The sequence below is a fragment of the Parasteatoda tepidariorum genome, chromosome 3 (genome assembly GCF_043381705.1).
Source record: "Parasteatoda tepidariorum isolate YZ-2023 chromosome 3, CAS_Ptep_4.0, whole genome shotgun sequence".
Taxonomy (NCBI): domain Eukaryota; kingdom Metazoa; phylum Arthropoda; class Arachnida; order Araneae; family Theridiidae; genus Parasteatoda; species Parasteatoda tepidariorum.
In genome coordinates this window covers 71,627,969-71,643,458 of record NC_092206.1, presented here as the reverse complement: position 1 = coordinate 71,643,458, position 15,490 = coordinate 71,627,969, and the positions used below count along the sequence as shown (strand labels likewise).

At 28.5% G+C, this 15,490-nt stretch overlaps 1 protein-coding gene across 1 annotated transcript in view; it reads left to right on the top strand.

Annotated features, from left to right (window-relative positions):
• LOC107449160 (proto-oncogene tyrosine-protein kinase receptor Ret) overlaps positions 1-15,490 on the top strand; it is a 163,300-nt gene that overhangs the window by 102,089 nt on the left and 45,721 nt on the right. Inside the window, exons 5-7 of the mRNA XM_043049729.2 lie at positions 9,817-9,982; positions 11,549-11,643; positions 13,137-13,238. Of these exons, the coding sequence (XP_042905663.2) occupies positions 9,817-9,982; positions 11,549-11,643; positions 13,137-13,238 (363 nt within the window). The remainder of the gene's footprint in view (positions 1-9,816; positions 9,983-11,548; positions 11,644-13,136; positions 13,239-15,490) is intronic.

Here is a 15,490-nt window from a genome sequence, read left to right as displayed (position 1 = left end):
TTGTTAGTTATGCATGTGAAGTGTTTAATAAAAATAATTTCTTAAAATATCAGAACACGAAAACATTGAAAACTTTAACAAAACAAAATTATTTTAACACTTTAAAATTTATTCTGTTATTACTACACATACAAGCCTATTTGCTCACTATTGCAACTGGAAGAGCAACTTTTCAACTAACACACCTGTTTTCAATGAATGAATGAAAGAAATGGTCAAAAGCTGACTCCCTACAGTTTCCCCAGATGGTCAACTCACAAAAAGGTTTAGATTAGCTTTTTACACTATTTCACCAAACAAGTGAAATATTAACATACATTGCAAAATGACAGAAAATTTTCTGAATTTTTTTTTCTGGTCAACTTATGAGGGTTTTAGAATAGAATTTCGTAATACTCCTAGACAAAATTAATTTATTTCAGTGGTCAACATACAAGATAGACAGGTGGTCAAATTACAAAGGTTTTGCTTCTTTATTATGTAAGAAAATTTCCGTTCTTGATAATTGAGGTCAACTTATTCAGGTGTAAAACTTACAAGTGTGGTCAACTTGGTAGATTTCACTGTATAAATAAATCATTAATATTCTTGCTTTTTTTATTACGAAATATTAGGAGAAATTTGTATACATAATTTCTTCAAAACGTGTGTTAAAACTATGATTATAAGTTCTTTAAGAAGAAAGAGGTCAAATGGAGTAAAAGAACAATTTTTGAGATGATGATACTAAAAACAGCACGTTTTTCAAACCTTTTTAAAATTTTTTATTTTAGTAGTTGTTTAACAAAACAAGGCATATCGAACATTTTCCTGGTATAGCAATATTTTTTTCAACTGTGCAAAAGTTGAGAAATCATACAAACAATTTTCAAAGCAAATATTTTCAACTTTTTAAGACAAAAGGGTAACTTAAAAGGGTTAGCGCACAAGATTAACTTTGAATGTTGAATTAAAATTGCATGCCCATAGTTTTTTGTTCATTTAAAAAACAAAACAATCTGTTATATTTTTGTCTCTGTGCGCACTTACGCATTTACTTTTCATTACTCGAATAAATAAGAAGCAATAAAAAAATAAAATTAATAATTTATCTTCATTTTTCGTAAACAATAGTATTTTTAGTAAATAGTCAGCTGTTCTGCTTCGAATGATATTGTGTGTGATCAGTAGAATATTTTTAATTTCTTAACAAGATTTAATTCTCAGATAGCTGGCAATAATTCTAAGTTTTCTTTCAATAAGAACTTAGCAATAATTAAAAAAGTAATTTTATTTTAAAGAAAAGCATAAATTAAAGTACTTAAACGATTGATTAGTATATTATTGGGAAAAAAATATTCATAATGGAATTTAAAAAAAATTTTCATTAAAATTCAGTAAAAAAGTTAGAAAAATAATTCTGGGAAACACGCACAGACAGGTAATTTACAAATTTATTTTAAGATTAAGGCGATATATAAGATGTAAAGAAGTTTTAAAAAATTCTACTCTAAACTCAGCTACACGACAGCCCATGGAGGGCCAAGGCCTACTGTGTCCATCTCAGTTTTTTGGACCTAGGGCTCTGGAGTGCAGGAGCAGATGTTCCGGTCAGGTGGTCAGCGGAACGCGGAATCCCCAGCGTTTAGTTCCCAATCATGCTTGGTACTTATTTATCGACCCACTGAAGGGATGAAAGGCTGAGTCAGCCTTGCCCGGCCCGAGGAACGACAGCGCGAAGTGCTACCGCTCAGCCACCGGGCGAAGTTTTAAAATGATTAAAAATGTTGACTACGCATTCGTATTAATAATTATAAAATGTATATTCAAGAAATTGATGAATATATTATTCGAAATCTATGCATACGTATGTATATTATTGAAATTGTATCAGTTATTGAAAATGAAAATAAAAAATTAAAAAATCATCACATTAAGTAAGCACAATCTGGTGCATAATCATATTTTATCAGAAGCACGCCTTTATAAAACTAGACATTCGTTGAATAGTTTTTTAATCAAAATGATTTATTCATAATTTCTTTACTAAATTACAAATAAATTATTAAATGACTAAAAAGAAACATCGTATTTTATAGTTTGAAAGAAATAAAAATAAAAAGATTAGCAAACGATTATTAGCGAAAAAAATATGAATGAAATTTTACACTACGCGCGCGNATTCAGGGTGATATCTTTTTTTTTGCGGACTGTACACTGTATTATGTTAGTTTATGCATAAAATATTCTGGTAAAATTACGGTACTGTGTGATAAAAACATTTCTGGTAAAGAAAAAAACAACATAATGCTAGTAAATTAAGACAAAGTATACGGTATTTAAACCATTTAATTGATAATTTTTTCTTTCCTTTGGTAACTATTTACGGGGAATTCAATTTTTCAACATTATAATTCTTATTACCACACATTGATTAAAAATCTGAAACAGAATGGTTTTTATGCTATTTTCTAAGGTATCACTTAAAAAATTACGAAATTTTACCACATTTCCCAAATTTTATAACACATTATAATATCATATTTATAGTTAATTTTACCAAAATCCTTTCTAAAGCTCTTCGGTAAAAATTACCGAAATTTTCTGTGTTCTCATACAGCCAGAAACATGGTAAATTGTACCATACTGTGGTAGTTTTGACTATATATTTTTTTCTTAGTGTATACGTGTTACCTGTAAAAACTGCATCAAGAATTTGCAGTTTTGCAGTAGATATTATGAAGAAAGGTTTTTACGGCTCAAAAATGATAAACACCTAGGAAAATTGATCCTTGATTGTGGTAAAATTAGAATATCATGAGTTGTCCTTGAGAAACAGCAGCATGCCTAATGACATTAAATACAGTTGATTCCTTATTTTGAAAGGATGAACTACTAAAAATGTTTTTTGCTCAATCTAATAGCGTAACTAAAACTGCATTAAGACAGGGCAGTTTTGCAATAGATATTATGAAGAGAGGTTTTTACGGCTCAAAAAGGATAAACACCTAGGAAAATTGATTCTTGATTGTGGTAAAATTAGAATATCATGAGTTGTCATTGAGAAACAGCAGCATGCCTAATGACATTAAATACAGTTAATTCCTTATTTTGAAAGGATGAACCACTAAAAATGTTTTTTGCTCAACCTAATAGCATAACTAAACCTGAATTAAGACAGGGCAGTTTTGCAATAGATATTATGAAGAGAGATTTTTACGTCTCGGGGGGGAAGGAAAAACACAGAAGAAAATTCCTTCTCTGTGGTAAAATTCGAGTATAATGAGTTGTCATTGAGAAACAGTATTATGTCTAATGACTATAAGAACAGTTGATTCCTTATTTTGAAAGGATGAACTACTAAAAATGTTTTTTGCTCAACCTAATATCATAACTAAACCTGCATTAAGACAGGGCAGTTTTGCAATAGATATTATGAAGAGAGGTTTTTACGACTCAAAAATGATAAACACCTAGGGAAATTGATCCTTGATAGCATAAATCCATGAAAAAGGGCGACAAATAATAGACCATTAAAATTGGAATTATTTTATCATTGTTTGCTGTGTTGGTATATCTTCCAGTATTGTCCATGATTAAGTACTGATTTATTGATTATTTTAATTTTTTCGCCCCGAACGAAGAATGGGAATTCAACTAGGAAAACTTAAACGTAACTCGCATACTGCAAAGACATTTCTAATTCGAAAAAAGTGCTAACATAATTTTAGAAATTTATATAATTTTTTTGGAACACAAGTACAGTTTGCTAAAGAAAACAGAGCACCCTGAATTACTTTTGATATAATAATCAGAATTAAATCTTAGCGCAGATGATATTTTATGTTATAAAATCAGACCTAATGCTTTCTCTAAATAAATATACTTTTTTGCGACTGATTTGGATTTCTGACTCTTAAAATATGCGAACTGAGTTTGATAAGGAGAGTGTTCAAATTTTGGACCTCTTGATGTTATTTTACTTTTTGCGTATTTCACAATATCCTGAAAATTTTTCAAGTAAATCAAAAAAAAAAAAAAATTTAAAAACATGTGTAAAATCTATTTATCCAATGTTTATTCCCTACACAAAATAATTCTTCAATAGCTATATATTTTCCTCTTTACTTTATTGGATAATAATAGAAAATTATGAAATTTCACCTTCTTAAAGAACGCAATTTTACATGGTAAAATACCAAACTTGAACGAAATCTGTGGAATAGTTTCAGCATTATCAAATTTTAAAGAAGTCAAAAGTTTAAATTCGATACATAGAGCAAAAGCTGTACAAGTTCTTTTTTTTTTTTTTTGCTCACTGTACATAGATACAAAATATTCTAATTATTTTGCAAGAACAATTACATATCATGCAGGAACAATTTCTCAATTTCTAAATATAGTTCAGCATTAAGTAAAATGATTTAAACGATTTAGATGATTTTTCTTTATGGGCTAGATTAAAATAAGGGAAAATTTTCAACAAAAACAAATAACGGATAAGAAATTGAATTTCCGCTAGCAACTAAAAATAATACGGTGACATATTGTTCTTAAATAGTTTTAATATTTTTGACATTCTCTAAGATAAGGAATTTTCTCAATTTCCGATACCAAATTTTCATAGTTGCACACAGACTATAAATAAAACTTTTAAACCGAATAAGCTCATAAGGATTGATTTATTACCTATTTATAAATGCCCGTACCACGCCTTTGTTTGCTGACCTTTTGGAGAATTTTATTACCCACAAACTGTCCCGAAATGGTTTTTGGCATAATATTATTTTCCTTAAAGTAGACGTCCGACGTCCTTTAAATTTTTAACAGCTGTAAGCTTTGTAAAAATGCATTTTTATCTTCTCCATATACTCGTGTGTTATTTTTTTTAACTTTTTTATTAAATATACATTTTATTCAGAATTCTGTGTAGATACTAAATCTATTACATTCTAAAAAGAAAACTTTTTTGTATTTTTTATATAACTGCAAAATAGTTTCTCTTTATTTTAATTATTAAAAAACTTCATTTAGCTGCAAAGCATTTTGATTGATTAAAAATGCAATATTTCATATTAGGTAATGAAATGTTTGGAAAACATTTATGCAAAATTTATTTTTGTTGTAATATTTTTTATTGATATAAATATGAATTTAATATAAGTTATTAATGCCCTGAAATTAAACGAAAATGATCCGTCATCCAGGGAAAAAAATATGTAACAACAGCATATTTTTCTCTATGCACAAGATGACTAATTAGGTAATCATTTAAGTTTTGGCAAACAATAATGCTTGGCATAGCTAGATAGTGTTACTTCTATTGTGTGCAAAATAAAAAAAAACCACATAAAGCCTTTATTACTTTTTTTCTGATGATTCTATTTTCACTTACGAAGAAGCAAGCTTAATAGTTTGACTGCATAAATTTGAACATTCTAAATAAATTAAGCAGACGTTAAAACACTAACATAAAAACATATGTATTGAGAATACGAATTAGTTCGGTCCGTTTTCAAAAGATGGCTCTGGCTGTTATGAATGTTCCATAGTGACAGCTGGTTTCGGTGGTTTCAGAGAGGTTAGACATCTGTCAATAATATTCAGTTTATATCGCTTTGAGTTTCATACAAAAACCCTGTTTTTCACTTTGTTGAATATGTCAAATTTTGTGGTAAATAAGCAGTATTTGATTGATTGACAACATTTTATGTTTCTGCTTTAATTGGAACAAAAGTGCAGCTGAAGAGCATCAAATGCTTGTAGAANGAGTTTCATACAAAAACCCTGTTTTTTATTTTGTTGAATATGTCAAATTCTGTGGTAAATAAGCAGTATTTGATTGATTGACAACATTTTATGTTTCTGCTTTAATTGGAACAAAAGTGCAGCTGAAGAGCATCAAATGCTTGTAGAAATTTGTGGTGACAATGTTTCAATTGATAAATCATGTAGGAAATAGTTTCGACGTTTCAAGAATGGTGAATGGTATTGTATACTATGAGCTGCTACAACCTAGCAATTCCATTACGGGCGATCGGTATAGGCTACAATTGATTCGTTTGAACTGTGCATTACGATAAAAACTGTCGGAATACGAGCAATGTCATGACAAAGTTATTCTTCTGCATGATAACGGTCGGCCTCATGTCGCAAAAGTCGTAAAAAATTATTTGGAAACGTTCAAGTGGGATATTTTATCGTACCTTCCGTATTAACTGGACATTGCTCCTCCTGATAACAGGTTGTTCCGACGGATGCAGCACGATTCGGCAGATCACCGGTTAACTTCTTTCGCAGAAATCTCAAATTGGCTCCTAACTTAGATCGCTTCTAAAGACGAGTTATTTTTTCGAGATGGAATTCGAAAATTGCCATAGAGGTGGAAAAAGTAGTAACCAGCGATGGATAATAGTTTGATTAATCTGTTCATTCATTTTGTTCTGAAATAAACGCATTTTTGACTACCGAAAAACGGACCGAACTAATTTGTACTCCCAATAATTTATAGAAATTAATTTGAATATTTATTTCTATATTCTCGAACGACTACTGCGTGAAGCTCTGGTTATTAGTTTAGGTATTCCGCACTTTATTTAGTACACTAAATAAGTTTATACCTTAAAAGGAACTGGAACATGTTATGGAACAAAAAATGTGATATAAAATAATTTTTCAGTATTAACTACCGTAAAATAGCTGAATCACTCTAATTACATATATATTACTGTAAACATTACTCTACAATATTTTTAAAAGAAAAATGCATTTTATCGGTAATTGATTATCACATTAGTTTTGACAAACAGTAGCGCGTGGAATAGCTAAGAAGTGTTACTTCCACGGTTTGCAAAATAAAATTAAAAAACATAAAACCCCCATAACTTCTTTTTTCTGGTGAACCTACTTTCACGTACTGAGAAGCAATTTTAATAGTTTGATTGAATAAATTTGAACATTCTAAATAAGTACGCAGACGTTACAAGCACGAACACAAAAGCATACTTAGTTTATATAAATTAATTAAAATATGAGTCGGGCATGTAGTAAGAATGAGCCCAGATCGAACAGCATTAAGAGTCTTTTATGCAACCCCCTCCAATAAAAGGCCAAGAGGAAGGCCCAAAAAGAGATGGAAAGACTGTGTGGATGAGGATTTTGCCACCCTAAAAGTAAAGAACTGGAAATCAATTGCTGGGAGAAGGGCAGAATGGGAAAAGCTTCTGAGGAAGGCCCAGGCTCACAGAGGACTGTCGTTCCACTGCTGATGATGAAATTGATTAAAATATGTAAGGATATGCTCTTGAACGACTACTACGTTAAAATCCAAATATTAGCTCAAAAGCTTAGGTATTCATCCCTTCATTTAGTACACTGTGTATGTTTACACTATAAAAAGCAACTGGAACATGTTACGGAACAGAAAGTCTGGTATACCATAATTTCTGCAGCAATAACTACCATAAAATCACTCTAAATAAATAAGTATTATTGTAGAAATTGAGGCATAATATTTCGCGGTAAAAATTTATTTTACGATATTAATTTATTTTTTAAAATTTATTTATTTAAAAATTTATGTTGCAGCCAAAGTGCTGGTATTTTATCCTGCAATTTAATCCGAATTTTTTACAGTTTAAGAAGTCCAATCAAGTATAGAAAACCTATTGGTAACCACAATATGTTGAAGATTGAAAAAAAAAGCATTCTAAAACATATTGAGTCCAAAACAGTAAATAAAACTAACGCCAAAAAATATGCAAAATTCAATAAAGCTAAATATATTCAAGTGTTAAAACTTAATTTTTTTTAATTAAAGAGAAGAATTCCTAGAACAGTAAAAAAAACTTTTTTTTAAATATTTACTAAAACATTAATCAGTTGCTTGCTTGACGCTATTGACTGTCGATGCTCATTAATGTAAAATCGCTCAACCACTCTAATGAAACAAATATTATTGTAAAAATTATGGTACAATATTTTATGCTAAAATGGATTTTACGGATGATGCACACTCAAAGTTCCGGTTTTTCATACCTTAATTTGACCTGAAATTTTTTACCGTACAGTTAGGAAATAAAGTTGATTTTTACCTAGTTTTTATGGTATTTAAGCATAAAATATCCAAACATTAAAGAAATGCTAAGCGGGAATTCTCTATCATCACATCTAATAGATTGCTTACAAATGTTACTGTGACCTTTGTTTTCGAAGAACTTCAAAAACGAAAGACAAAGGTTAGTGATCAAAAATTATTAAAGAATATCAGTACTAAAAACCAAAGTATGCGGAAATTGTTTTTACAGTTTTTTTTTTACTTGCTTAAAAATCTTCACTAATCTCTAATAATTGGTAAACAACATCTGAACCATTTAAACTAGGATAGGAATTCAGAATTTTTTCCTGACTTTCCTCTCTCTTATAAATCAGCGGGATAAATAGATGAGGTTTATTGCAATTATTTTCACTGACAAAGATTCTGAAAGCATCAGCGTGATGGTTAGAATAAAAACAATATCATCAATATAATCAGCATATTGAGGAATATGTATAAAATGATTAATGAAATTCTAAAAACGTTGTCGTTGTTGAAATGTTATTGTTGTTGAAGTGTTGTTGTTTTTCAAGGCATTTACATAAGCGTAAAATTTGAAAGGAGTAGAAAACAATTTCCAAAATGCATTCCACCACTTATAAAATTGTTTACCGAAAAGTTGTGTTTTCTTCTACTTAAAAATTATTCTTTAATGCTATCATACGTAAGATTATTCTTTTAATTTATCCTTTTGTTTTATCCTTTTGATAAGCATATTATTATAAAAGTATTTTTATTTTGTATACTATAGTTATACGAAATAAAAATCGAAACATAGAAATTTAGATTACTCAAAAACTTCTTAAAGTAGCGAAAAATGAAACACTCGAAATATTTAAAAGTGTCTGCAAATTTTAAAACAAGAAAAAAAAGATAGATGAAATGTTGATTTCTATCTAGATCGAAAATTTTTCTCCTTAGCTCGGAGTCATAAAATTCTGAAAAAAAAAGTCGATTTATTCCAATTAATTAGAATAATTCCATGTCAACGACTAAAAAAATCGGAAAGGAAATTTATATTTTTAGACAGAGAATTTTCTCTACGTCTTCTCTATTCTTCAGGTCAAAAAGTAGTTGAATTTCCTAGTAGTTTCCTCGATCTGAACCCAAGATCGGAACAGAAGTCGAAAACCTAATTCAAATCAGATTTCTGAGAGATGAATATTATGATTTATTATATTCCATAACTTTTTTAGTTTCATTTTAAAATATATATACATAAATTTAAAATTGAAAAGAATTTCTGAACAATTCCTGAAATGCAATACGCCATTTTTAAAATCGTTTGCTTTATGACTGTACTCTTTTCTCATTTCTATATACTGTTCTTTAATCGAAGTAAACATAGAATAGTAATGTTTAAATAAAAAATTATTATGCAACAATAGTTTGTAGTGTTCACAACATGAAGGCTTAGTAATGTAGAAATTTAGTTTTATCTTTCAGTACAAGGCAATTTCCTTAAGAAGTTAAAATTTCTGCACTCAAAAATATCTGCTTATTCTGAGACAAGAATAAAAAAATGCGAATTATGATCCCCATATTTATATCTATTCATACCAAATTTATAACTAAGAATTTTCGTTTCCATCTCAAAGAAACAGGATTATGAAAAGATGGACGATTTATTCTAATAAAAATGATTTCACGTGAAAAAGCCTTACGACAAGGGAAAAATGAAAAGGAAATACATATTCATAGTAAGTTATTTTTTCCCTATATTTCTCTCTCTCTTCTTTCAGGGTGAAAAGTGGGTGAGTTTCAGTGTAAATGTCATCGACAAGGATTCAAAAGCCGTGAATGATTTGGTGGTCAGAATCGAAAATGACAGCCTCAACCTGTTCAGGGTGAAGAATATTAAGATTTATGAGATTCTGAACACAGGCCATAGTACGTTTTTCTACGCAGGTGAGGAAAAAAAATGCATTTTTGCGATCATATAGATTTTAATGAAAAAGTAAAGTTCCTGGAACTATGAAATATTCATTATGGTGTGAATTTAATTTTGAAATTTATACTTCTTGGAAAGTAAAATAGCGTCTGTGACTGATACTTTTATTGATTTACGAGGGTATAAACTAATTTGCACTTTGTATAAAAAATTATGATAAGACTGCTGAGAAAGAAAATCAGATCTTTTTATTTAACTATTTTGTAATTAAGTTAATTACCCTGAACGCGATGCTAAAAATTATTAACAGAATATAAATTTAAATTAATTGTATATCAGTAAACGTCAAAACAAATGATGTTTCTATAAATATTCTAAGTTACATTTGGAAATTTACTTTGTTAAATTAATTATATTTATCACTAGCCAAAACATTAGCATGATTGATTAAGATAATCCCAAGCAATACTTTTTAAAAACAAACGTTTTTGTTCTTTCTCTTTATTTATATGTTTATTACTTATTTTCTATATTTGCATAAATTGGTAGGATTTTTTTAAATACAAGAAAAGCCAATAAAACAAGAAAAGCAAAAAATTCAAGTTAAAATATAGCAAAAAATTTTAATTACAAATATTCTTTTATTTTTATTTAATTAGTATTTGTTTTTTATTAATATTATTATATTATATATATAACATATGATGCGCATCAAAAGTCCTTATTACTAAAATTATTTAACCAAATTCATTAACTCTCTGAAAAATTTATATGCATACTAATTGACAAGCTTGACACATTAGTCACCAAATCAACAAATTACAATAAAATGGCTATTCCTAGGCTTATTTGAGTTCGATTTTTAGCAATGCTGTTGACGTGTGTCTGTTTAGGCAGAGGGGGTGCGATTGTTCTTGTTTTCCAGTGGTGCCATCTATGGCCAAGAATTCGACTTCTACCACACCATACGTCGCACCCATTTACAGGGCGGATCCATTCATACATCCATTCATTCATCCACAGATCGTAATTTTGATCTGAATCAGAAAACAATCGATCAACAATCCAGTACCCCTAGAGGTTTTAATATGTTATGGGAACATGAAGGACTTATGCCACTCGACAGATTTAACGTTTCAGTAATTTTACCACACGAGGAGTATTCGGCCGGCGGGGTTCGAACCCACGAACTCTCGGACATGGGCCCAGTGTCCTACCGACCAGGCCATCCCGGGGATTTTAAACAATAAGTTTAGGAAAACATAAAATTGGCTTAAGATACTAAGCGATCTTTTTCAAATGCACACGAGCAGTCAGTTCATAATTTCGAAGTACTCCTAGCTGCGTATGATGATGTATCCGGACATACGTTGATAAGAAGTTCGTATTCTTAGTTAAATTTCCTACGCAGATTTCGCCCATTTTTATGAAGGCAGTCTATATCACCTAGTAAAGGTCTTGAAATAACTCATAACTATGGTGAATATAGTAAAAAAATACAATTTTCCTGTTCTCTACATAAATTTTAATAAGATTCATTTCCTTTTCAAAATTTTATAATAAATATTGTTCCTTTTTTTCAGAAATAGTTCCTCAGCGAGCTCTATCATTTCCTGGGGATTATTATAATTTCACTGTGTTCATAGAAGATAAATCCTATATACATGGAAATAGCATGGTAAATAGGAAAATATGAATATATTTCAGTTCATGATAGAAAATGTAGGAACCCAAGTGCCCCTAATTTAAGTATATAACTCACTCTCTGAAATTCAAATAAGGACGTTTTCATCTTAATTCCAATTATAGGTTTCATTTTAATTATTGTGTAAGTCAAGAACTTATGCTTTAGAGCTTTCAAAATTTTTCCCAATTAACAGCAAGGAAAAAAATCACCTGAACATGAATTAGTTGGAAAAAAGGTGACCTTTACTCAATCTTAAATGCCTTTTTTTGCATCTAATTACTGTTAAATATCAAATACTTAATTGGTTTTAAATGCTTAATTTATTAAAATTTAAGATATACGCTTCATTGAAACCATTTTGAAGTATTAAAAGTTAAATATTAATACAGTTTAAAGTTAAGTTTTTTTCAAAATTAAAGTTAAAATATTATTCCAGTTTCAATATGTTCAAAAAATGCATTAAAGCTTTTTCAAATTAAGACTATGAAAATCTAAGCTGATAAATTTTAATTTATCTCACAAAAAAGAAAAAAAAACTCTGCATGTCGAAATTAACATTAAATATTTAAGAATTCATATAGAGTTTTTTTTTTCCAGCTAATATATTTATAATTAAGAATATTTATTCCAGCTAAAGTAGTTGCTAAAAATGTTAAAAATATTTTGATTTTGAGGTTGAAACTTGACCATCTTTCTTTTTAAAACATAAGTAAAATAATGTAAACCAATATTAAAAAGATTAGTGTTTATAGACGATTGCAATTAAAAATGCTACCATCATCGCAAAAATTTTTTATAACATTATTCACCAAACAAAGAAAAAAATAACTTAATCATATATTTTTTGGAATATAATAATAATATATTAAAGTATATAAAGTTAAAAAGTTAGTTAAAAATTCTAATAAGCTATTAAATGTTATTAAAGCTGTAAATTTTTTTAACATTAAAGATTTTTCAGCATTTTAAAGCTTTAGTTATAGTTAAAAATTAATTAAAATAATGCATCGTAATTAAAAATTCGTATGATCTATTGAAAGCTATTAAAGCTGTAAATTTTTTAAACAAAAGTATCTTTTAAAATAAGATTTTGAAGTGATGAAAAATATTTAACCTTAACATGCTTTTGCAGTTTGTATATATTTAAAAATTCGATTTTAAATATAATTAACTAATGAAACATTTGCTTTTTCAAGCCTGTATTTAAAATATATGAATCATTATTGATTTTTATTGGTTAAATTTAGTCACAGAAGGTAAAAATTAATAACAGATTATAAATACTTATTAGTCGAATTTCGTCATAATAAATAAAGATTTGCTTAAAAATATAGATTTTAATTAGATAAATTAGTCATAAGAGGCAGAGATCCGTGATTATACACTTTTTATAAAAGAAATAACTGTTAGATTATTTTAAATTTTATTTTTTCTTTACTATAATAATGTCTTATATGCTTCAAGAAATATTTTTCACTTTATAGGTGGAATTCAGCTTTTCAGTGATCAACCAAACGCAAACTGAGCTTCCATTCGAAGAAGTGTATCAGATAAACATATCTAGAAATGCTGGCCAATATTCAAGAGTAAGTGCACTCATTGAGATATTAACTTTTCATATTATTTATTTATAATATGGGTCAGTTCTTTTGATATAACAAAATAGAGGTGTAGTTTTGGAGAAAAAAAATTTCAAGTTGTAAGTAATGACAAACGAAATGCGTTCAAAACCTGATTAAATATGCAAGGGCCGCACTTAGCATTCAAAACCTCACCAAATGCGATAAAATCGTAAATTTGGCAAATAAAATTGTGTTTTGGTGAAAGTATTGGGGTGAATGATTTTTCAAACAGTAAAGAAAAATATATATTAACTCTATCTTCAAATTTACGTCAAAATGAATTTTTCAAAACAAATCAGTATTTTTTATTCGATTGCATGATTACAGAATTTTTGGTAGATGCGCCGCATAATCAATTAGAATTGGATCCAAATAATATAAGCCTGGAACAAGCTACAACAAAATAGTTTTCTATGGGAGAAAAATTAATCATGAAAAATTTTTAAGATTTGCATTTGGCGAAGACTTTTGAAAATTAAAGAGTACTTTTGATATTCGAATATTTTACTGGCTAAAAATTTGAAATCCTTAGCGCGAGCCTTGGATATGTTTGATTAAAATTGTTAAAATACGTTATATGTCATGTAAATGAGTTAAAATATGTTATATGCTATATAAATATATTAAAACACTTGATTTCTGTAGTTTAAAATATAAAGAAAGGAAAAGGCACACAGAAATATATTTCATCTTTGTATTAAACTGTCAAATGCAAAATTGCTTTAAATAAATTGCCAAGAACGAAAAAGTTTATTGAATTCAATTCATTTAGACACTTGAACTGATAATAAAACTCATTTAGTAGTAAAAAGGGTAAATTAAACAAGCAAGATTCCCAATAAAGGTTGTAAAAAATTTTTTTACTGATTTATTAAATTAAATTTAGTTTTGAATTTATCAAATTCTGTATTTTTTAGAAAGCTTACTTCAAACCCACTAGCAAATTGCAAAGAGTTGGATAAATATTGTTCAAAAACTTAATATTCGTTAAAATTGTGTGTAAATATTTAACCAACCTTTTCCCCCAATAAAATTCAAGTACTAATATCTGATAAAGCGATACTTTTATGAGACAAAAACGAAATATAATCAAATATGAATCAAATTTGAAGGCTTTTTGTTATTCGTTAAAACGTTTTCATTAATTTATAGTATAGAAATTATTTTAATATATGAAAAAATGCTACTTTCACTTCTTAAAATTGACATATCACTTAATGACATACAAAATTCACTAAGACCAGAAAACCATTTTCTTTAAAACCAATCACACATTCATTTTAAGTCTCAGGAGAAAAACAAATAACGTTTTGGAACAAATATATGTTGCATTTATACAAATACTTGACCTTTTCTAATTCGGGTTTGTGAATTTCAAACCTGAAATTAATTTTGCTCCCAAAGCTACATATTGTTTTTTTAAAAAATGACATTTTTTGTCTGTTTTTTGTCGAGTTGGACAAATTTAAAAACAAAATATGTAGCAGGAGGTCTTGTAAATGTTGGGATCAGCTTTTAGGGGAGCTAAGGCACATTATCAGATTTAAAATTGCATAGGAACCTACCCTTGGAAATGTCGTAATACGCAACTAGAGGCACTTTCGTATTATGACTTGTTCAGCAGTATACGAAGAAGCAGTTCATAACAACGAAGCTCCTCTAGCTACGTATAACGATATTCCCTGGCATAGATGAAGGTTTGATCCTAATGATGTACCTTAACTCCCCTTAAACTTTGTCACAGCATTTATGCAACCTCCTGTTATATATAATATTTTTAAGCAGTTCGACTAAAAATAGACGAAAATTTCATTAAAAAACTCTATCTTGGCGAGAAAAACTGATTGCAGATTTGAAACCAGCGATTCGAAAGTATTTAAGGTCTATTATAAAATCTCATGCAACACTATTATAAACAAAAAGAGATTTTTTTCCCCAGTTTCATTTTTTTAAATTGTATAATTATTTAAGTTCGTGTTCCTAATGTATATAAAATTTAACTTTTTATGATAGTTAAAAAAAATAAAAATGATGATTCTAGAGCTTTTTTGAAGAAATTATAGTTCATTCTAAAAAATATAGCTTCAGTATCGATTCAGTACGCATCATGAATATGATAAGAAAGACTAAGAGACATAAGAAGAAGAAATGAATCCGATATCATTTGTTAAATATTTGCCATGGATAATGTTTTGATTTACGATAATTCCAACTAT